The sequence below is a fragment of the Ambystoma mexicanum genome, chromosome 1q (genome assembly GCF_040938575.1).
Source record: "Ambystoma mexicanum isolate Mex_15411 chromosome 1q, UKY_AmexF1_1, whole genome shotgun sequence".
NCBI lineage: Eukaryota > Metazoa > Chordata > Amphibia > Caudata > Ambystomatidae > Ambystoma > Ambystoma mexicanum.
This window is the reverse complement of record NC_090922.1, coordinates 1,163,086,198-1,163,108,210: the sequence shown is the minus strand read 5'-3', so window position 1 is coordinate 1,163,108,210 and position 22,013 is coordinate 1,163,086,198. Positions and strand designations below refer to the sequence as shown.

Genomic DNA, 22,013 nt, shown 5'->3' with positions numbered 1-22,013 from the left:
CTGTCCAAGAGAGAGAGGTAGTGAGAGGGATAGAGATGAAAGCATCCAAAGTGTGGCCCACTGTGTACATGGAGACAGAGGGTAAGATAGAGAGGGAGAGAGAATCGTATAGGTTGTGGAAGGGTCCTGAGGAGTCAGGAGAGTCCAGATGGATGTTGAGATCACCCAGCAGGAGGAGTTGAGAGGAGGAGGAAAGTAGAGAGGAGGCCAGGTCAGCCCATTCTGAGAGTAAGAGAGTGGACTGTCCTGGTGGCCGATAGAAGGTGGCCATAAGTAGAGAAGATTTAGGAGAGAGAGAGAGAGCCTGCAGACTAAGCACTCAAAGGAAGAATAGGCCTGAATAGGGATTATGTACACAGGTATCCATTCTGAGAAGATCAGGGCCACTCCCCCTCATGTCCCCTTGGGCCTGGGCACAGAGAGGCTCTTGGATCCTTCAGGGATCAAAGCTTGTGACACAGCTGTCCTTGAACCATGGCTCTGTGATGGTGAGCACATCAAGATCCATGAGTTTAAGGAGGTTGCAGATGTTAGACCAATGTTTGACAGCAGAGCGAGAGTTAGCGTGGCAATATGGAGCAGCTTCCCACCATTGAAGGTCTTCCTCGGGGTGGCACAGGGGATGGTGGTCCCCCACCAAGGGTGGCAGAAAAGCCAGGGGGATAGTGGAGGGTGGTAGAGGACCCAAGCCTGACAAGGGAGCCGGGACAGTGAGGAAAGAAGAGGGAGCCTGTATAGAAGAGCTGGAGGGCACAGTAGGCAAGGGAGCCTGTGCAGAGGAGGAAGGCACCATATGCAAGGGAACCTGTGCAAAGGAGGAGGAAGGCACAGTAGGCAAGGGAGCCTATGCAGAGGAGGGGGAAGGAACAGTGGCAAGGGAACCTGTGTGGAGGAGGATGAAGGCAAAGCATGCAGGGGAGCCCAAGGAAGGCCCAGTAGGCAAGGGAGCCTTTCCAGGGAGAGAGGTAAGGTTTGAGAGGTGAGGTAGGAGCCTGTCAAAGAGGAGATGGTTGGGTTGCAGAACCTGAACCATGATGTTTCCATTCCGATAGACATTAATGATGACCCTGGAAATGGCAAAGAGGTCAAGGAGGACCTCACAGCGGATGCCACAGTTAATGGGAGAAGAGAGCGATAGGAGAGAGAAAGGAAACCATGTGGAGAGTCCACAAGTCGGGTGAGGCAACGGAAAAGAGAATGTCTCTGAGAGTCTCTCTGGCGGAAACCGTGACATAGGTGTCTGCAATAGAAAGGCCTGGGTTGGAGCCCAGTATGTCCTTTTAAGTTTCTTCTGGACAGATTTAGTGATAGGATAGGGAATAGAGAAGCAGCTAGAGAAGATATGAGAGATAGATAGCGACATATCTAGCTGCAGTTGTGAGGAGGACTCTTACCAGGCTGATGTACTGAGGCACAGGGGGGGGGAAACACAGGAGGTGGGGACAAAGGGTAGAGGGGGGGCACAGAGGACAAGGGAGGACATGTAGTACATTAATGCAGGATGTATTCACAGCAAACACCATTTTTAAAGGTAGTAAAGAAACAGTTCTACACCCAGCAACAAGCAGTTCTTTTTTTTAAAATGCTAACAGCCATGTTCGATTTTAGCTAAAGCAGAATGAAACACAATGCATCATGTGCACAAAGTCAAGTTTGATATCAGGCAGAGCAGAATGAAACACAGTGCAGCATGGTGCAAGGGTAACAGGAGCACCCAAATTCGAATTAAGCAACACACCCCAAAACATTTGGAAATGCATTGAGTAGTGTTTAACTGAACTGAGGGGATTAGTGATCAAATGTCTGTTTGGACATTGTAAGGAGCATTTTAGGGACCAATTGATGACTGTGCTGATGATAAGTTGTGAGAGGAACTGTGGAAGGAGTAAGACCCTAACCTTGAAAGAGTCATAGAGATTGCAAAGCAGGTGGAGAATATTGCATCGTGCATTAAGAAATTAAGCAAAGAGCTAGATAAGAACAATGAAGAATCTGGAGAAACCAACTTGGTGTGTAAGGACAGGATTGGCTCGAGGAATGCGGGAAGGAAGGATGTCATCAGAAGCAGGGATTCTGAATTGAAAGGGAGAGACAAAAAAGAGGGTGGGTGTTGCTTTTCGCAAGGAAGGGAATCCTAGTTGTCAACTTAACCAGTTTGTCAGACAATGCTACAGATGTGGCACCACTCAACATTTACCAATGAACAGTGAGTACACCACCACCTATGTAGAGTGTATGTAGAGTGTAGGCTGTGTGGGAGGAAAGGATATTTGGCAAAATGATGTCGGCTGGCCAGTTCTTGCTCTGGTAGCATGAGCGAGAACGTTGTTGATGATGGTGATTTGATGTGGATGATGGATTGGAGGTTGTGCAGGTAGTGAAAGCATCAAGTGGGTTGAACATTAAGAAGCCCAAATCAACAATCGGAGCCAATGGTATAGGTGTTGAAATGTTTATTGACAGCAGCACTGACTACACCTTAATAAGCAAGAAGGTGTGGGAAAATGAATTATACCGGTGTGTGCTGAAAGAGACCAGGGTATGGGGAGAATCTCATTGTGATTATAGAAGAGTTGATAGCAAAGTTGGTGTTTAGAGGGAGGAGCATAGTCAGTCGTGTATTTGTGACTAATGTTGGTGGGGATTTGTTGTCATGGAGCTATCAGGTAGCGCTGGGCATCTAAATTGGCCCAAATGCCCCAGAGCAAGTTTACACCGGTGAAGCAAGTGAGATTTCTGAATTTAAAGCCCTGGAAGAAGATGAGGTGGCAAGGTGGGTCCTAGTATTTTTGACGGAAAGGTAGGCTTTCTTAAGGGATTCATTCATAGTATTTAACTAAAGAAAGGAGCTGTTCCTATGGTGGCGAAGCTGAGGTTGTTGCCTATGTCTTTTAGGAGAGAGGTTGAACCGCAACTAGATAAAATAGTCAGAAAGGACATAATCAAATGCACGGATGCCTCAGAATGGTTCAATTCCATTTTTGTTGTCAGGAAGAGTAATGGTGTCATCAGACTTTGCATTGATCTGAAGGAGGTTAATACGAATATTGTCACAGAAAGGTTCCCCTTACCTAAAATTAATGAGATAATCACCGAACTGACAGCCTCATAGGTGTACTCACCCTTATCCTCGGCTTATCATCAAGTTTGCATGCATCCAGATTCTCATGACACTCGCATGTTTATTATGCATGTGGGAATGTTCAGGTGTGTCAGGATGCTGTTTGGCTTAGTTTCAGATGCCAATGTCTTACAGAAAGTAATGCACAATATTCTTGGTGATATTGATGGGGTCAAACTCTATCAAGATGATATTCTGGTATGGGGATGTGACAGGGAAGAACATGACGCTAGGTTGTGGATGGTGTTGGAGAGGTTGGGTGAGGCTGGCCTCACTTTGACTTTGTAAAAGTGTAGGTTTGGGAAAGCTACAGTGGATTACTTGGGATACAATTTATCTGGTGAATGTGTACGACCCAAGCTCAGTACTGTCAAGGCGATTGCGGAGATGGCTTTGCCCAAGAATCAGCTTGAAGTTGCCTGATTTTTGGCACTTATTGAAAATTATACTACGTTTGTGAGGGTTTTGGTGAGCAAGAAGTTTGTCCTGGGGAAGTTGACCAGAAAAGGAGTAAGATTTGATTGGTCCAAGACATGTGAAGCAGAGTTTGTGGCCGTAAAATAGGATATCATATCTGCCCCAGTTCTGCAGGGGTTTAGAGAGGATTTGAGGACTGTGGTTTTCACTGACACATCAGAGCTTGGTTTGGGCATGATGTTTACTCAGGAATATGGGGTAGGTTAATACACCATAGTGTTTGCTTCTAGAATGCTTAAGGAAGTTGAAGGGCGGTACTCAGTTATCGAACAGGAGAGTTTGGCAGTGGTGGGCTTTTGTGAAATTTTAAGTGGACCTGTAGGGAGGTAATTTGTGATTTGCACTGATGACAACTCTTTGGTATCCATTTTTATTAAAAAGGGGTTGTACAGTGTCTCTAGCAGAATTTCAAAGTGGATCACCAAGCTACAGAGGTTTGATTTCATCCCTGAACATGTTACTGGAAGATAGAATGTTGTCTTGGATGCTTTATCCAGAAACCCTGTAGTGGAGGAGGATGAGTTTGACATGTTCTTGAAATATGATGTCTGGGACATATTTTCAGTAGAGGTTAGTATTCTAGGGAAGGACTGGTTGGCAGCGTGTCTGGAGGATGATGTTCATCAAGAAGTCAAACACTTGATTAAGGATAAATGGAAAGTGGGTGAACAGGCAGTGAGTGGCAATGTCAGTAAATACAGGAGGGTGAAGGATGAGTTGAATGTGGAGGGCAAAGAATACTGGTTCCATGAGGTATGAGAGAGGCTGTTGTTGATTTAGGACATAGAGGCCATGTGGGTATTTGCAGGAGGAAGGAGGAAATCTGTGATTCGGATGGACTTTTGGTGGCCACATGTGGATGCCTTCGTTGAGATGCGGGTTAAGGAGTGTAATGAATGTTGCAATAGCAACAAGGTTCTAGAGACCAGGGTTGAGCCCATGGTAGTTCGACAAGTGCCAAAAATACCACTGACAACTGTGGCGATAGACTTGCTTTGCCCTCTGAATATTTCTGTTTGCAAGGAGAGCTACATTGTGGTGGTTATGTATCTATTATACAGGTGGCCTGAGGTGGGTGTAGTCAGAGATGTCATCTCTAGGAACCTGATTTTCTTTCCAGAGAATGTGTTCTGAAAAGAAGGATTTCCTGCACAGCTGGTGGGTGATAATGGTCCATAGTTTGTGTCAAGAGAGTTTCAGGCGTGGCTCAGTGAGATAGGGGTGTTGCATAAGAGAAGTGCTTTGTATCATCCCCAAGGTAATGGTTGTATGGAAAGATTCAACGGTACTGTCATGGATGGTGTCAGGTGGTCAGTGATAAATAACATAGATTGACAGGTGGATTTGCTTCAGAGAGTTTTTCAGTACAGGGTCACTCCACACCCTACCACTGTGATTTCCCCGTTCAAGATTAAATGACGTCGGAAACCTAATGTATTTTTAACTCCAATTGGTTGAAATGCTCCCAGATGGTTGTTACTGATACCAGGTGTGTTGGGGATTGTTTTAGAGATTGAAGTGAGGCCTCTAAATTGAGGTCTTATGTCAGAGTTGGGTGTAATGGTGGTGAGTTAATGCCTGGTGACAGTGTGAAAATCAAACTTTCCAGAAAGAGTAAAGAATGTGAATCTTAGTTTTCAGCAACCAAAATAGTTGAGAGTGATTATGGTTGCGCAGTGTGTGTGGAAGGAGGCGATGCATGGAACAAAAAGAGATTGTGAGAGTTGATTAGGACCTTGGTTAGGACCACTGGATCGTACTATCCATGGTATTTGTTGGATTCGCCCATGCCTCACCACAGCACTTATTATCAGTTTCATATGTAATGTTTCATTACTCCCCTTGCTTTCATTTTCTTTTCTGTTTTCTTCCCCTTCCTTCCTCACCTTCCCGTTTCCTTCCTCTGCCTTCCCTGGATTCTCTCTACATGTAACACATGCACCATTTGTTTAAACAGTTCAAAGAGAAGGTGGTGTGTTATATAGTTGTTATGTACATGACACAGTTATTATGTATGTACTGGATTCTGGGCAAACCTTGCTGGAACAGCCTGCAATCAAATGTTTGTGGTTGAATCTTAAAATGTTTGAGCAAAGGAACTTGAATGTGCAGACATAGTTGGAGCTTAGAGCTGAGGGAGGAGGACATAGCGCAGTTGGCTCCTGTAACACTTGTCAGCCAATCAAGTAAAATATTCAAATGTACCAGACGGGGTGTCGACTTTATTTCAGTAACCATACCAGGTGTATCTAAAATTGGGAGGCACTACTGGACATTTAAAGATACACTTGACATGTAATAGAAGCAAATGGATACATAAATCTGTAACCTACATATGTTTACTGCGCCTAAGCTATAACAGACATAAGATGGCAGCATCCTCAGCTAGATACTACATTAGGCATACTGTATTGTGGCCCCACCTGGAAATGCAGGGCTTTTCTTGGCATTTGATTGCGACACCTGACAGTGTACATATGCTTGGTATAAGATTGCACTAAAGGGCCATATGAGGCTGTAGGGGCATATTCATTCCAAGGCCCCTGGTCAATGTTGGTTCTATTGGATCTACCCCTGTCTAGCATACCAGCTCCACGGAATTTCAAGGCAGCATCCCAGTTAAATTGTGGTTGCTATCTAAAAAAGTATCTTGTCTACTTCAGTACCAGTTTGATAGTTTGGTATTTTATAAAATGTAAGTTTATGTAAGTTTGTTTATACCTGTAAGTCACTTCAGATAATGTCATTGGGGTTAAATGTCATGAGGTATTATTTCATGTGATGTCATTGGGGTCATAGGCCATATGACATCACTTCCATTGATGTCCTCAGGTGTACAATGTCACTTCCCCGACCCCTGCCATATTGGTGAATTGACATCCATCCAGGTATTGCCCTTTGCCTGTGCACATGTTTGTATTATCACAGAAAACACCTAGCCAAACAGGCCAGTGAGTGCCCACAGGAACAAGCAATGCAGGAGCTGGGGCATATTCAATGTGAATTCCCGCTGCACCCACAGTGCACCACAATGGAAGCATCCAACTGTCAATGCCTGCTGTGCATTCCAGTGCTCACAAAGAACTAGTGGCACAGTGTCATTGCACTGCCATGGCAAAGCATTATGCTGTGTTGATTCCACAACTTCTCTGTAATGCAAAGTGTTGACTTCTGTGCCAGTAATACATTGCTTTAAACCCATGTTTCGAGCTCTCAATAATGTTCCTTCTTGCTTTACCTATTTTACAGAAAAAGCAGACGTTCTCCTCCTCCGTGCAGGCCTTCCTTCTCATTTTCACCTCCAGCTGTCAGACATAGAGTTCCACGAAATTATTGGATCAGGTAATCAAGTGAAATTAATTTTATGTCTTTGCATATATTATTTTTTAAATGCATTGTTTATACTTTTCTTTTGAAATATTTCAGGTTCTTTTGGAAAAGTGTACAAGGGGAAGTGCAGAAATCGAATAGTGGCCATCAAACGGTGAGATTTAATTTTGGTAGTGTGCGCAATGATGTGACGCAGGGGGGGCGAGCTGGCAAATGTAGGGTGGCTTGTAGAAGTACACAGTCCTTGGGCCTATCTGGGGGTCTATGAATTGTAGGTGCTTTGCAAGTGGCTGAAGTGTGGTTCGCTAGGTCCCTGATGCTACATTATCTGATTCTATGTTGTGTTCCTGTCTCTTTTCATGTGATTGTAACTTTACTCTCATTTTTTTCAGCTATCGGGCCAATACGTATTGCTCCAAATCTGATGTTGACATGTTTTGCCGCGAAGTCTCAATTCTTTGTCGGCTCAACCACCCCTGTGTTATCCAGTTTGTTGGCGCTTGCTTGGATGACCCGAGCCAGTTTGCCATTGTAACACAGTACGTGTCAGGAGGATCCCTGTTCTGCTTGCTACACGAACAGAAAAGGTACTTATCAGTTTTCGTAAATACAATGAACATGCAGTGCTCAGTACGTGAAAGGTCGCATGTATGAAGCTGACATATTACGCATTTCCTGATAAGATTTCCAGATGACTCCATATCATCAGCGACACCCTTTGCTTTTACTTCAGTTGGACTCAATTGGAGTTTCCCAGCAGTTCATTTCCCAGAATGCAATTGCTAGAGAAATGAAAGCAAAGGATGGAGACATGGTACCCTCGGTGACATGGCATCTGCTAACCTTTGGGTTATACCTAAGACAACCAAAAGATATGTTCTTGAGCTATACAAATCCATATACAATGTGCGCTATCAATATGTTCTTTGGCATATAGAGGCACTATCACGCGAATGTACGGGACTTTCCAATGAAAATCTATGTATTTTTAAAGGATTCCAAATGATCTTATGACCTTTATGCGCTGTGGCAATGTGTGTGAACAATAGAACGGTTGAGGCAGTACAAAGAGCTTACTATGGTTGATTCAGAACGCCATAATACAGTGTGTCAACCGCTTGCTGAATGTAGGATTTACACACATACACACACAAACACACACACACACACAAACACACACACACGCACACACTAGGATAATAGGGTGGCACCTGGTGTGGCCAATCAGATTCCAGGGGTAGCATTTGCAACCTCAGGCCACTCCCTGGATACACCCCTGGGTCTAGCATCCATCTGTACATGCACACACGCCTACCTTCCTATTCACTGTGCCATGCTTAGAACCTCCTACGTTAATGGACATATATGTCTTTGCAGTTTGCTAACTAGTGTCTCTGATTGTTCTCTTGGCTGCTCAATCAGTTTCAGTTGTCAGTACTCAGTCCAGAAACAAAGAACAAAGTTATGCACTGCTGAGTACTAATTCCCCAACGATAGAGGTGTGTAAAGGGAACTGCACATCACAACAGTAATTGCCATAGTCATTTGAATTAACGTCCGACTCCCTATGCACCCTTTGCCTCAATACAAGACCAGTTGCCTCAGTGAGTGACCATTGGTTAACTCTTCCTTTTTAGTAGAATTATTATTATTTTATTGAGTGCGGACCTAGCTTTGAGAAGCAACAGAGTGTTTTATAAAGGTATACAAAAGTACGGATGCATAAGGTCGCACTTTTCAGCGGTAACAACAGATCAGATATACAGCGGGGGTAGAATACAGAGGGGCACAGAGGAGGGTTACAGCTGTACCGGGTGATGGGGAGGAGAGGGCCAGGTGGCATGTAGCAAGTCAGGTGACGCGAGGGGCGACATGATGGCGTATGTGTTGAGGAGGAGAGACTCCTTGAAGAGGTGGGTCTTGAGTTCTTTTCTGAATTGGAGGACCGTGGGGGCGTGTCTGAAGCTGACGGGAAACAGGTTTCATAGTCTTGGAGTGTAGGAAGAGAAGGGTTGTTTTTCAGTCCTTTCCTTTTTGCAGTGGCAGATTTCAAGTTTGCATGTGTCCTGGCTTCTGGCGGTACCCTGTTCGCCAGAGATGCTGAGTTTCTCCACAAGGGGGTGATTTGAGGGTGACTGCCTTATAGACCATGCAGCCAGACTTGACGTTGATGTGTTCATGCAGTGGCAGCCAGTGAAGGTCGATTAGGGCCAGAATGATGCGATTGTATCTGTGTAGACCCTTGATGAGGCATGCAGCTGTGTGTAGGACGCTTCTCAGGGGCGCACGGAACAGATGGGAGGATGAGAGGAGGCCTTGGAGGAGTGCCTTGCCTTCATGTAGCTGGGATAGTACCAGTGTTTGAATGGTGGCTCTGAAGCTGTCTGGAGCGTGGATCTGAAGCTGTCTGGAGGGAGGAACGGCATGACTTTCCTGCAGAGGGAGAGTTGATACCAAGCTGTCAGACTTTTATTACCTTTGTGTGTCTTGTAAGAGAGGTGTTTGTCGATGTGGAACTCAAAGGACTTGGCGCAGGAGGTGAGCTTGGATGTGAAACCCTCAGAGTTCATGGTTGTTAGTCAGGTCTGTATGTCTGGGTGTTCAGTGTTGTTGGTGAGGAGTAGGAATTTGATCTTGGAGGGGTTGAGCTTCAAGTATGCACTGGACATCCAAGACTGGATCAGTTAAGGCAGGCTTTCAGCCTATCGATGTGCTTGATGGAGTCGATCTTGAGGTATTGCTGTGTTTCATTGGTGTATTGATGGATGTGGATGTTGTGTGTGCTAGGAGTGCTCCCAGCGGCTCCATGTATAGATTGAAGAACACCGGGGATAGGATGGAACCCTGCAGGACTCTAAGGTGACGATTAGCATTAGGGATCTAGAGGACTCCATCTGAGAAAACCGCTGGCAGTTGGCGAGGTAAGACTTGAAGCAGCATAGGACAAGGTTTCTGATACCCATGCACCGATGGAGGGTGACCGTAAGCGCCTGGTGGTCTACTGTGTCAAAAGCGGCCGAGAGTTCGAGCAAAACCAGAAGGCAGGGTGCCCGTTGTCAAGGATTGCGAGGCTGTCATCGGCCACCTGTATGGTTGCTGTCTTTGTGCTGATTCTGAGTCTGAACCCAGATTTGTAGGTTTGGTATTGATGTGTTGCTGCAGTTGTGCGGCTACTGCTTTCTCGATGATCTTATCTCGGAAGGGAAGATGGGGGATGGGGTTGGGCGATATTGACCTTGGTTGTCGTGGTCCAGAGTGGGTTCCTTTGTCCTGTTTTTAAGATCGATGGGAAGGTGCCTTGAATTAGGAAGCTGTTGATGATCTCCAGGTAGGGAAGGAGAGCTTCTGCACAGACGTTCTTGAGGACGGATGCTTGGAGGATGTTGTCTGTATACAATATGGCTTGAGGGCAGCTAGGTTTTCTACCAGGTCCTCTGTTGAGAGTGTCTTGAATGTTGCCCAGGGTGCTGGATGGATGGATGTGAGGTGGGTCTGTGGATGTCGATAAAGAACGTGTTGATGGTAGTTGATTTTTCGATGAAGTGTGGTATGGCAGAGTAGTGTACCGGGTTGACGCAGTGCTTGACCGCTTTGAAGGGGGCACTGCTTTTGTGTTCAGCTTCTGCTATGGTATTCTGATAGTAGGAGGCCTTGCCTGTGTCGATTAGTTGTCGGTGGATGGCTTGGAGTTCCTTGAGGAGTGCTAGGTTGCATGCGGTCCTGGCGCAGTGCCAGGTTTTCTCTTTTTCCTAATGATTATTTTGCTGAGGTTGAGTTCTTGCATGTACCAGGGTGAAGATGGTTTCAGTTTACATGTGCGTTGTTTCAGAGGCATGTGTCAGTCGATGGAGGCAGATAGGATGGCAATGAGTGCTTCCAGTAGAGAGTTGCAGTTTGGTTGGGGGTGTTCAGTGCATGTAAGGTGGAGGTTGGTGAGTTCTTACGTGAGGGCTTCCACCAGGAAGTTCTTGAAGGACCTGAATGTTTGTCTGATGGGTTTCTGCTAGGAGTGCTTTACTGGGGTGGCGTGGAGGATGATGAAAGGCATGGTTATGTGGTCAGACCAAGTCATAGGGGAGAGGAGAGCTGTAGTGGAGGGAAGACATTGCAGTGATGATTAGGTTGACGATGTTACTTTTCTCGTGTGTTGGGTCTTTCATGTGCTGTGTGAGGCTGAGAGTGTTGAGAAGGCCAAGTAGAGGTTCCTTCATCAGTGTGGTGGCCTGGTTGCCTGGGAGGTTGAAGGCTTGCATGCATGAGGTCCATGGTGGTGACCAGGTCAGTGAAGCCTCTGATAAAGTTGGTGTTGGGTTTCGGTGGTCGGTAGATGAGATGGAAGGAGACTGTGTCTATTGGGGAGTACAGTAAGGGGCAGGAGAGGACTTTTAAGGACCCAATGTTGTCGACGTCAAGTCTGGTGCATGGTCACAAACTCTTGTGGATTGTTAGGGAGAATTCTCTGTTTAGGCTGAATTTCCTAACCTAGTGAGTCCCCCAGCAGCTTTTCTGGATTTCTGGAGTTTGTGGTTAATTCCTTTGAATGTCAATGGCCCTCATTACGACCCTGGCGGAGGACCATGGTGCAATTTGCACCATGGTCCATGGCGCAAAGCTGCCAACTGCGCCATGGGGGTTGGCGGACTTACCGCCCCATTCCGACCTTGGCGGGGCGGTAAGTCCCCAATCCCCATTTACCCTTCCCCATTCCCATTTTTGCCCCATAGGGTATAATGGGAGTGGGGAAGGCGTTAATTACACCACCGTAAAATACGGTGGCGTAATTAACAACAGGTCCCGTAGCGCCATGGATTTTTCCACCCGGAAAAACCAGGCGAAAAAAGCACCATGGCGCTACGGGAACTCGCAGTAAGGCGGAAAGGTACGCCATGCATTACGCTGGAGTAAACCCCTTTCCGCCAGGGTCGTAATGAGGGCCAATGTGTTCTATGGGCTATGGGGTCTTTTACTCCATAGGGTCTCATATGTTTTGCTATGTGTGTTACAATGCACCCTCCGTGCCGTAACACTGGGGCGTCCTAGCGGACCTCCACCATAGACCATACCCAGGGACTGATTACTGTCTCCCCGGGCATGTAAAGTCACCATTGGCTTTACTAGACCTAAATTTACTAACAGAACTAGTACAAAACATCCTATTGTGGACGTACTAGTAGGGGTAATTCGATTACTCCTGGGTCTGTTATTCAAAGGGGCACTGTCCCATCCCCCCTCGTCGAGTTTTGGCTGGTGGCAGTGGAAACTACTTGTTATATTCGACCCCGAATATAACCCTATGGGATTCTTCCCATTGTTGGAGGTTAATACTTTTCCTCGTTAATCTCTAACATACCACCGGTTTATTTATCTTCAATAAATCTATCGGTTGGTATTTTCGGCCAGAACTCGGTTTTTAAAATGGCGTCTGTGTTTGTCTCTGTGACTCCTAAACCAAAGGTTGAGCCCTTTGTTCCACTTTTGGCGCGCCTCTACACAGAGGCCCTCCAAAGTGGTGCCATTCTGTCTGGGTACCACAGGGGGTGTGGGAGGGGGTTTAGGCACCCTGGACTGAGTTGCCTTGCCAACTCAAGTCGCACTCTGGTGTGATTGGCCCAAGTGGTGAGCCACCCCGCTCACCATTTAGCGTGTTTTGATTGACAGCTAGGCTGAATAAATTGGGGTTTTCTGCATAAAAGCAGGTCTTTTGGGACTGGATCTTCAGAAGTCGCCACAGGACCTAAGAATCCGACGAGGGTAAAGCTGAGCCGACCTGCAACGACGACACCTCCGGTGGAGCCCTGCTGAATCGACTCACCACTTCCCGACGACAGATGAGATCTCCCCGCCGGAGAGTCTCTTCCCCTGACTGGTGGGAACAACCAGTCCCCTTTGCTTTTTCTTCGCTCCAGGAGGCAGTGGTCGAATTGCCCGTGCAGAGCACTCCGCAACCGGATAGCCACTACCCCTGTACCGCGACCAAAAGGTGGTGCCTTGTGACGGAGCACTCCGCGGCTGGTCTCGTCCCTGGTGGTGCTTTCCTTTGACGACGAGATCATCTCTTCTCTTGGCAAAGACCCGACGTGCATCCACCACCAGGAACAACTGCCCCCGCGGGAGCTGTCTCTCCACAAACAAGGTACCGTGTCTGCCTGGCTTCCCTTTCTGCCGGATAGAGTGAGGTGTCTTAATCCTCGCCTCTCCATTGGGTCGCCTCCAAGCTTTCTCAACTTTCTGTTCTGAACTGGTCCAATCTTTCTATAACAATTTGCGATAAAGACTCGAAGCGCATTTCCACTGAGACACTTTTTGGGACATATCGCCTTGCCTCTCTCCGAGTGGGCCTGGCCTCTGAACTTTGCGATCTGCAGTAGACCCTGCCTTACTTGCCTTGCATTTGTTCGTAAAAGTGTTGGTACCGAGTGATTTCATAACCTGCCTTTTCTCTCCCGTCCTAACGAATACTAGAGTGCCATCTAGGTTAAAGCATTTACCTCTGTCTGCAAATAAGTGGTGCCGTTGAACCTAGACTTGTCAAACTATTGTTAGGGGGATTGATTTTGTTCTTATAGTAATTGTGATTGAAGTTGTTTGCCGTATTAGTGCCAGAGTGTTTTTCATAGATGTGTTGTTATAAATAAATACCTTTGTATCTTTACACCAAAGCCTTGTTCCGTGTTTGCTTGTTCTACTGTGTAGATTGCCCTATTTGTATACTCCACATACTGCCTAACTCTTCTTGAGGGAAGTCTGACTGCTCAGCCACAGCTACCAAGTGAATCTGTGTTGTACATACTGCTACCAATTGGGTTTACTGCCAAACACCTGTAGTCCTAAATCGTTTGCAGTGGTCCCAGAGGGAACTGCACAGGTTTCCGCCTAACACGGATGACTGTGGGGCCTCTGCCTGTCATGTTTGGATGGTCTCTTTGTTGGAAGCTGTCATGGACGTGGGTGGAGGTGGGTGTCAGCCAGGTCTCGATGATGTAGATGGCATCATGGTTGTATGTAGTGATGATTTCAGCGATGTGGGTTGCATGAGTGATAGCTGAGTAGACATTGGCAAGCAACAACGTCTGTGTTTTGGATAGTGAGGTGGTGCTGATAGACTTGGAGCTGATGCAGGGGAGGTTGCTGCATTGTGGATTCTATGCCTTAGAGGAGGGGCAATGTTGTTGATGTTGCCTGCTGATGGTGAGGTTGGCCACATGCTTACCTGTTATCTCAGCAGGGGTTTAGGCCCTCGGTCCTCCTGGTCTGAACAGGTCCAAACAGGAATTTCCTTTTTCTGTGTCTTTCCTTCACTTCAGATGCCCTTGATTTAAGAGTTAAGAGTAGACAGGAAGGGCCAGGGCTAAGCAGGTGGGCGTTGCTTAGGACACGTGACCAAGATCCAATTGCATCACCTCACACACTGCAAAGGAAAAGAGGCTGGAGGGCTGCTTAAGTAGGGGAGAAGGGTGGCAAAACAGGACAGCACCAACAGTTTAAAGTGATTGGCAGGTGGGTGGGACTCAGGCCACGTGACCTAGATCTACTTACACTTGCTCACCAACTGCAAAGGAAAAGAGGCTGGAGGGCTGCTTATGAAGGGCAAAAGGGCAGCTCCAGTAAGCTGCTTTGAATATGTGCAAGGCTGTGGCATTGGTATGTTGATGGGCTCAACTGAATTGAAGCATATATATACTTCTACTGGCTTTAAGGTTAAGGCATTAGTTGTGAAGCGGTATGAATGCTTGTCTCAAGTAAAGAGAACAGCAAAGGGAGCCGGGCTTGATTCTCAATTTTGCCAATAGCTTTTTGAATTTCTATTTATTTTATGTTGTTGCTTTTCCTTACCTGTTGGCAAGTACAATAGTACAAATATATTTACAATATAGAGTCGAAGCCTTTCATTTGCTGGGGGCAGCAATTAATCTTGTATCTTGTAATCTTGCTTCATGTATCACCAGTGCAGATTTCAAAACAAAACGCTAATAATGAGTTCAAGCGAAAACTAGGGCCGGGCCAATCACAGACCAGAAACAGTAAAACACATTTTAAAAAATGTAACTTTTATGCCGCACTTCATGCCAGAGACTAGCCCACGCTGCCTCACTTTCAAAACAAACATGTTACCCCTGTTCCATCCTCCCAGCTCAGTAGTATATGATGGCTTGTCAGCTTTATTCTGTTGACAAATCTCTGCACCTGCCCTCTGCCAGCCACTGTGATGTGTTTGTATGTTGTTTAGCAATATGTTCTTAGGGTGCCCGGTAACTATGGAGCATGTGGTGCCCACTAGCCTTTTATCTCTTGAAAAGGTGTGGATTCCCACCTTTGCAGTAGTTGATTTCTGTGTCTGCAGTGCAGAAGGTGAGCTTGAGTTACCATGCTTCACGTAGCTAATGTCCACTTATGCAGAGCAGTGGTTTGGAAATAGAGATGGTCATTGTGTTGGGGCTGCTGCCACATCAAGCTTGAAACTACACTCGGATGTGGATCCCCCTCGATCCATGATCTCTTTAAAGGTTTGTTATTGTACTGTGGACACATTCGAGTGCACATTAAAAACGTGTCAGATTCATCTAAATTGAGCTACACACTTTTTCAAATCTCACTAATATTGTATCACTGGATTCCAACATGTTGCCACTGCTTCTGTATCATGTGTTATGCTGGTTGTATCATGTAAGTAGTAGAAAAATCTATTATTACGTGGGTGCACCTGCATTAAGTAACAGCGCCACGATGCCCTTGGGCTGTTTGTGCGATATACATAAATACAAAAATAAATAAATAAATGGTATAAGGGGACTTTTTACATGTATTATTTCTCATTCCCTTTAAAGTTCTTTCTAATCGTATAAGACTTGGTAACAACGCATTATGGTACAGTATAAGTTACACCATTAATGCAGGGGTTTCGCCTGCTACTGCAGATATTACGGCTCCTGCCTGTGGCTTGTACGAAAACCTTTTACTAGTCTATCTAACAATAGCGGGCATGTAAGTCATGTTGACTTTAGAGGCAGACACTCCAGATTGTCTTCAGTTTGAACTCATTCTGATAACTGATGTCCTTATTCTCGAACTCTGATGACACAGCATGTACTGTGGAAATAGCTGTAGTCTGGGTTGTGACCTTTCTCTTTACTGTATATCTGTGTTGTGCACTCACGCCCCCGCATGCATCCTTGGTTTTGGTATGCTGCAGATGTTAGCATATTGTACAGTGGTAATGCAGTGTCTCATCAACCTGACCACTATTAGATCTTTCTTCGAGCTAATAGAGTGTTGGCACAAACATTTGCTGACATGCTTTAAAAAAAGGGATCTAATGATTTCATCCATAAACTATCTATGATGCATGTAGCAGAATACTGATGCCATTTTCTAAAATGGCGTTTTCTGAAATATATATATATATATATAATGCACACGGGATGAGAGTACATTCATCGAAGGAGAATGTTTTAAAACAGTCTCTATTAGCTGTAAAATAATGTGCTCTCATTTCTTAAAAGCACTTGTTTGTAGATTAATGATTTTCAAATACTTTCAGTCTCATGGACGGACAATTTTTAACCCTGATTCCGTTTCCGCCATAACATCTCTCGCACTTTGGGCCACAATACAAATCAAAAAAGGGTTTGTTTTGGATTTCATCATGGTAACCACCATGGAGAATCTGCTCGGTTCTAATGGTGACAAGCACCTCAGGGAATGCCACATTGGCTGGTACAGCCCACCAACAGGATGTTGATCACCAAAGTAGAGGTAAGCATAAACTATAGTTTATAGTGGCTTAGTACTCCGACGCCGTGTTTACCCCCATCCAGCTGTGTAAAACCGCTGATATTCTTGCCAATCTTGCTAATTCTATTTCGTGCACCCTGACGAATGCACACGGTACACCATTCCAAGATGGCCACCTAGCCCCCTGGTCGTCACTTCCTGATCTCCACTACCAGCCTGCCTGGCCACGAATAACCTGATTGGCCCATACCGATTTCAAATATCCAATCCGGAGCCGGGAGGCGTGAGCCGGCATCAGGAACGAAGGCAAGGAGGAACAAAGGCTATTTCCTGTCTTAGCCTGTCCTTGCCTCTTGCCAGAAGCCCTGCATCGCCGGATTTGAACTCGAGGCACAAACCTAAGGTACTGTCTGATTACACGTCATATCACTACTCCCTAATACAGCCACTCCCAGTGACCTTATTTCCTGGCTGCTATACTTGCTTATGCATAACTGACACAAGCATATGGATTATCACTGATGTGCACCGACACATGCAATTATGCCTCCGATTGCTAGCTTGTATACTGCACCCCCCGTTCTGATTATTCACTTAATGAATGATCTGCACAAATGTTTGTTCCTCACTTAATTTCTCCCACTTGCTCTATTCCAACTAGCCCCCGACAGCTCTGACTACTAACTCACTGCCCTTCAGCAGTTACTCAGGTGCCTATGGCTGCAAATGTTTGGATGTATTCAGCATAATGCACGTGTCTAACTCCCTATCTGATTGTTGTATATTGCACTATGGTCTCTCATAAGAGAGAAGAGTTCCCAAACTTGACCCCTGCTTATGCAAGCTTAATAATTGAAATTGCTATCTGTATCTAGCCTGCCTGTACTGTGACATCTGAAACTGCCTATAGCCAGATAATTGCACCTAGATTTGCTACATTCTTTCAGATGGTACTGTATTCAGCCCGCTAATAACATAATTACAGCCTATCTGCACTCTGATTTAGGAAATTGCACCTAGCCCATTAACCGGTCCTAATCTATCTATGTCCTGCTACCTGAAACTGCTCCTAGCCTGATAGTCGCATTTAGCCTGCCTGTACTTAGCCATTCTAAGTTGTATTCCAACAACTGAAATTGCACCTAGCCTGATAGTCGCATTTAGCCTGCCTGTACTTAGCCATTCTAAATTGTATTCCAACAACTGAAATTGCACCTAGACTGATAGTCGCATCTAGCCTGCCTGCACTTAGCCATTTTAAATTGTATTCTGACAATTGTATTCCCAGATTGAACCTAGCCTGTTTGGCACACCTAGCCTGCCTCTACTCAGCCATTGAGCATGTACACCCTGGGTCTAGGTAAATGTACCACAGCCGCCCTCTACAGGACACCTTGGCTACTACTGCACATTACCTTCTCCATCATACTAGTAGTACAAATACTTAGCTTGGCCACCAAAGCCAACACTTTGAGCCACTGAACCACGGAGCGTTCTCCCACCCATCTCACCTACCCCATCATGCTCGACACACAACAACCGATCACAGGACTTAAAATGAACCAATATCAAGATCGTACTACCACACAAAGGCCATGTAATACTGTAGACAGAAACCTAAGATTACGTGCTCGCCTGTCCAAATTGCATGAGCCACCAGCTTAGGAAAATTGAATTACTAAATCTCACAAAAAAAAAACAGTCACCCTTGAAGGTTACTGCAGAACCTACCAGGAAATATTCCAATCCAATAGACCCATACCAAATGGCACCAAAAAGAACGCTAAAGATAGACGTAATACTACCTGCCCTATCTTAGAAAGCTACAAATCTTATCTCAAAGGAGTGCTTATAAATTTCAGGTCTCTAGTCGCACATGCAACAGAGATATCAGATATTATTCTTACAGACAACCTAGACTTCCTGGCCATCTCAGAATCCTGGCTACATGATGTGGCAGGCCCTGCCCTTTCATTAGCAATCCCGGACAACTATACTATTCTACGAGCTGACAGACATACCTCCCGAGGTGGAGGCCTATCAATTATAGCTAAGATCAGTCTAGATATGAGAATTATCACAACCACCACTATGAAATCCTGCGAATGCCTCACGGTCAAAATAGCCATCGGTAACTCCCAAACACTAAACATCATCCTTATCTACAGACCACCAGGTCCCATTGGAACCTTCGAGGAGGACATTTCTACATCCCTGTCCAATAACCTAAAAAATACATCCCAAACAATAGTGCTAGGTGACTTTAATCTAGGATATAATGACACCAAGGACATCCAATCTACATTGATTGCCCTGACTTTGAAAGAGCTGGGATTCGCCCAGAAAGTTAACTTACCCACCCACAACAAAGGTTGTATCCTTGATTGGATAGTGAAACATAACTGCGAAGTAAATATCACAGAGTCCCTACCTCAGATTTGGACTGACCACCACCTGCTATCATTCACAGTGACGTCTAACCCTGCTACTGCCCAGTCCTCACTTGCCCCACCCTTGCCCAGGAGGAACAAAAAACTCATGACAGCGGATAATTTGATGCCCATCATAATACCTAAACTGAACTCACTCCCAGACATTACAGACGCTAATGTGTTAGTTGAACAATATAATGAAGCTATGAACTCGGTCCTCGACCATATAGCTCCGCTCAAACTAAGAAACAGCAAACCAAAGAAACACCTCAACTCATGGTTCACGCCTCATCTAAAAAATCTCAGGCTGACTAAAAGAAAACTTGAAACCATTTGGAGACTCTCCCCATCAGTCGAAAATAAACTCAACCTCTCCAGAGCCTCCGCCCTATACAAGAAAGAAATACTACTAGCCAAACAAGAAACTTATAATACCGGAATATCTCAATCGAAATCTAGCGTCAGAGAATTCTGCATTCTGAAAGAATTGGAAACTCCCATTGTGCCTCAAGAAATCTGCACCAAGGACAAAAAATGGTGCTCTAGTATACAACTTGCCTTAACAAATAAAGTAGCTAATTTACAAACTAAAATTGCTCTCAAGAAGGCATCCCTAACGCCTCACATCCCGCAGAGTTTAGCACCACTACCACCGCCTAATCAAAAAGCCTGTTTTTGCTTCTCCAAGGTATCGACCATTGAGGTAGAAAAGGTCATTCTGGGACTTAAACCGTCCAACTGTAAAGGCGACCAAACTCATCAACTCCTCCTTTTCCACAGGCACAGTACCGAACAACCTAAAAGAGTCCTGGGTACTGCCACTCTTAAAGAAACAAACCCTCGACCCTGCCATTCCCACAAACTTCAGGCCCATCATGACTGTGCCCTTTCTTCTAAAAATTCTAGACAAAGTGGCCTACTTGCAAATACAAAACTTCCTAGAATCCAACCACTTACTCGGAACCTGCCAATCTGGATTCCGTCAGCAACACGGGACTGAGACAGCTCTAATAGATCTTAAGGCCCAAATATACGAATGTAGAGATAATGGCCAAGCAGCCCTATTCCTCCTTCTGGACCTTTCAGCGGCATTTGACTTAGTTGACCATACAGTCTTATGTAGCCACCTTGACTCTGCAGCCCATTTTTCAAAAGAGGCTAAACATGGATCAAGTCATTTCTTAGTAACCGGACTATGAGAGTCTTCGCTCCATCAGCCTCAGCAGATCCGATCCCTATAAGCTGCGGTGTACCACAAGGATCCTGTGTGTCACCCAGCCTCTACAATGTCTTCACGAAGCCCCTCTTTGACGAAATTGATCATCTGGGTATCGCCTACACCAACTACGCAGACGATACCCAGATCCTCCTCCCGCTCTCAGGAGTCTACGCCAAGGATCTGCTCTAGTTAACAGAATCTATAGCATTGTTCAGGCATGGATGGCCACCCACGGCCTATGCCTGAACGATGATAAAACTGAGCTTATCATCCTAGGCACCCCAACCTATATATCCAAACTCAGCCCTGATTATGCCAACTTCATTATTGATGGGAACAACATAAAAGTAGCTAACAAAGTAAAAACCCTAGGATTCTACCTAGACGCCACCATGAATTTTGCCAAACAAGTTAACTCTCTAGCCTCTGCTACGGCATACACATGCAAACTTATCAGAGCTAGTAAACAATTCCTCTCCACAAACAGCTGCATTACACTTTCCAGAGCCCTTATACTATCCAAATTGAATTATTGCAACGGACTCTACATTGGGGCAAATAAACAGACCATTCAGAAAATCCAAGTCCTCCAGAACAATGCCTTGAGAGCAGCACTCAAGATTAACAGAAAGGAGCATATATCCTCTATAAGAAGAGAACACAAATGGCTTTCCACGTTTGATAAAATTCAACTTAAGATCGCCTCCCTCAGCCACAAATGCCTCAATAATAAAGCACCACCCTACCTTATGGACAGGTTATGTAAAAGAACCTCATCCAGGCCAACAAGAACAGCTAACACAAACTGCCTACAAGTTCTGCGCTCCAAACTCTCCACTATAGGAGGCCATAGCTTCCCAGTCAAGGCTGCAGAGTTATGGAACTCCCTCCCCCATGACATCAGAGAACCACAGCCCTTCATTAATTTCAGACAGAACCTAACCAGGTGGCTGAGAGCTAATGACATCTAACTACTCTAACCTACACAACCCTAGATGCACCTCCCATGACACCCACTCTCTAATCCTGGAGCGGACTCACCATGCGTTTGAAGCTCCGCGTGCAGCATATCATCTGACACTGATGACCCGATATGTCACATTGTACATAACTGCATATTACAACCTTACGACTACGCAGGAAACATGAACCCTGTTACCTCACTGTTCCTTAACTCCTACCTTATACATACCTGCCCATTGTAACATTGTTTATGTCTGTATTTTTCTACTTATCATGTACGTTTAACTAAGTTGAGCATATGCTTGTCTGTTTGCGCCCTGATGACCAAGGGTATGGCGAGCCATATAAATAATAAACTAAACTACACTAAACTATAGTTAAATAAGAAATTAGATGTACAGTGAATCTCGTGAAGTGAATCTTATAAATAGATGTTTTCAAGTTGAAATGCCGAGCACTCATTTCCTACACTAAGTTAGAAAAGGATCTCCATGTACCTCTACCCTATTCAACTTTTCTCTCTCTCTACTGGTATCCTATCTGCATGCTATAGAACAGCTTGCCATTAAGAAAGAAAATGCTGACACCACCCTCATTCTAGATGCCATTCTCCCTCTTTCACCACCACTCTAAAATCCTTAAAAGGGTGATTTTATACTGGCTACTAAACCATCTTGAGGCTCACTCACGCCACAAACCAAAAAGGGATTTTCTTCTGTCTCCCTGACCACTCTTTCTC

General features: G+C 45.3%; 1 protein-coding gene across 2 annotated transcripts in view; it reads left to right on the top strand.

Moving 5' to 3' along the window:
* The window catches only part of TNNI3K (TNNI3 interacting kinase), a 3,214,557-nt gene that overhangs the window by 1,098,831 nt on the left and 2,093,713 nt on the right, over nt 1–22,013 (top strand). For both annotated transcript variants that reach the window (XM_069641910.1, XM_069641909.1), the window contains 3 exons: nt 6,848–6,940; nt 7,025–7,082; nt 7,321–7,515. In XM_069641910.1, the coding sequence (XP_069498011.1) occupies nt 6,848–6,940; nt 7,025–7,082; nt 7,321–7,515 (346 nt within the window). The remainder of the gene's footprint in view (nt 1–6,847; nt 6,941–7,024; nt 7,083–7,320; nt 7,516–22,013) is intronic.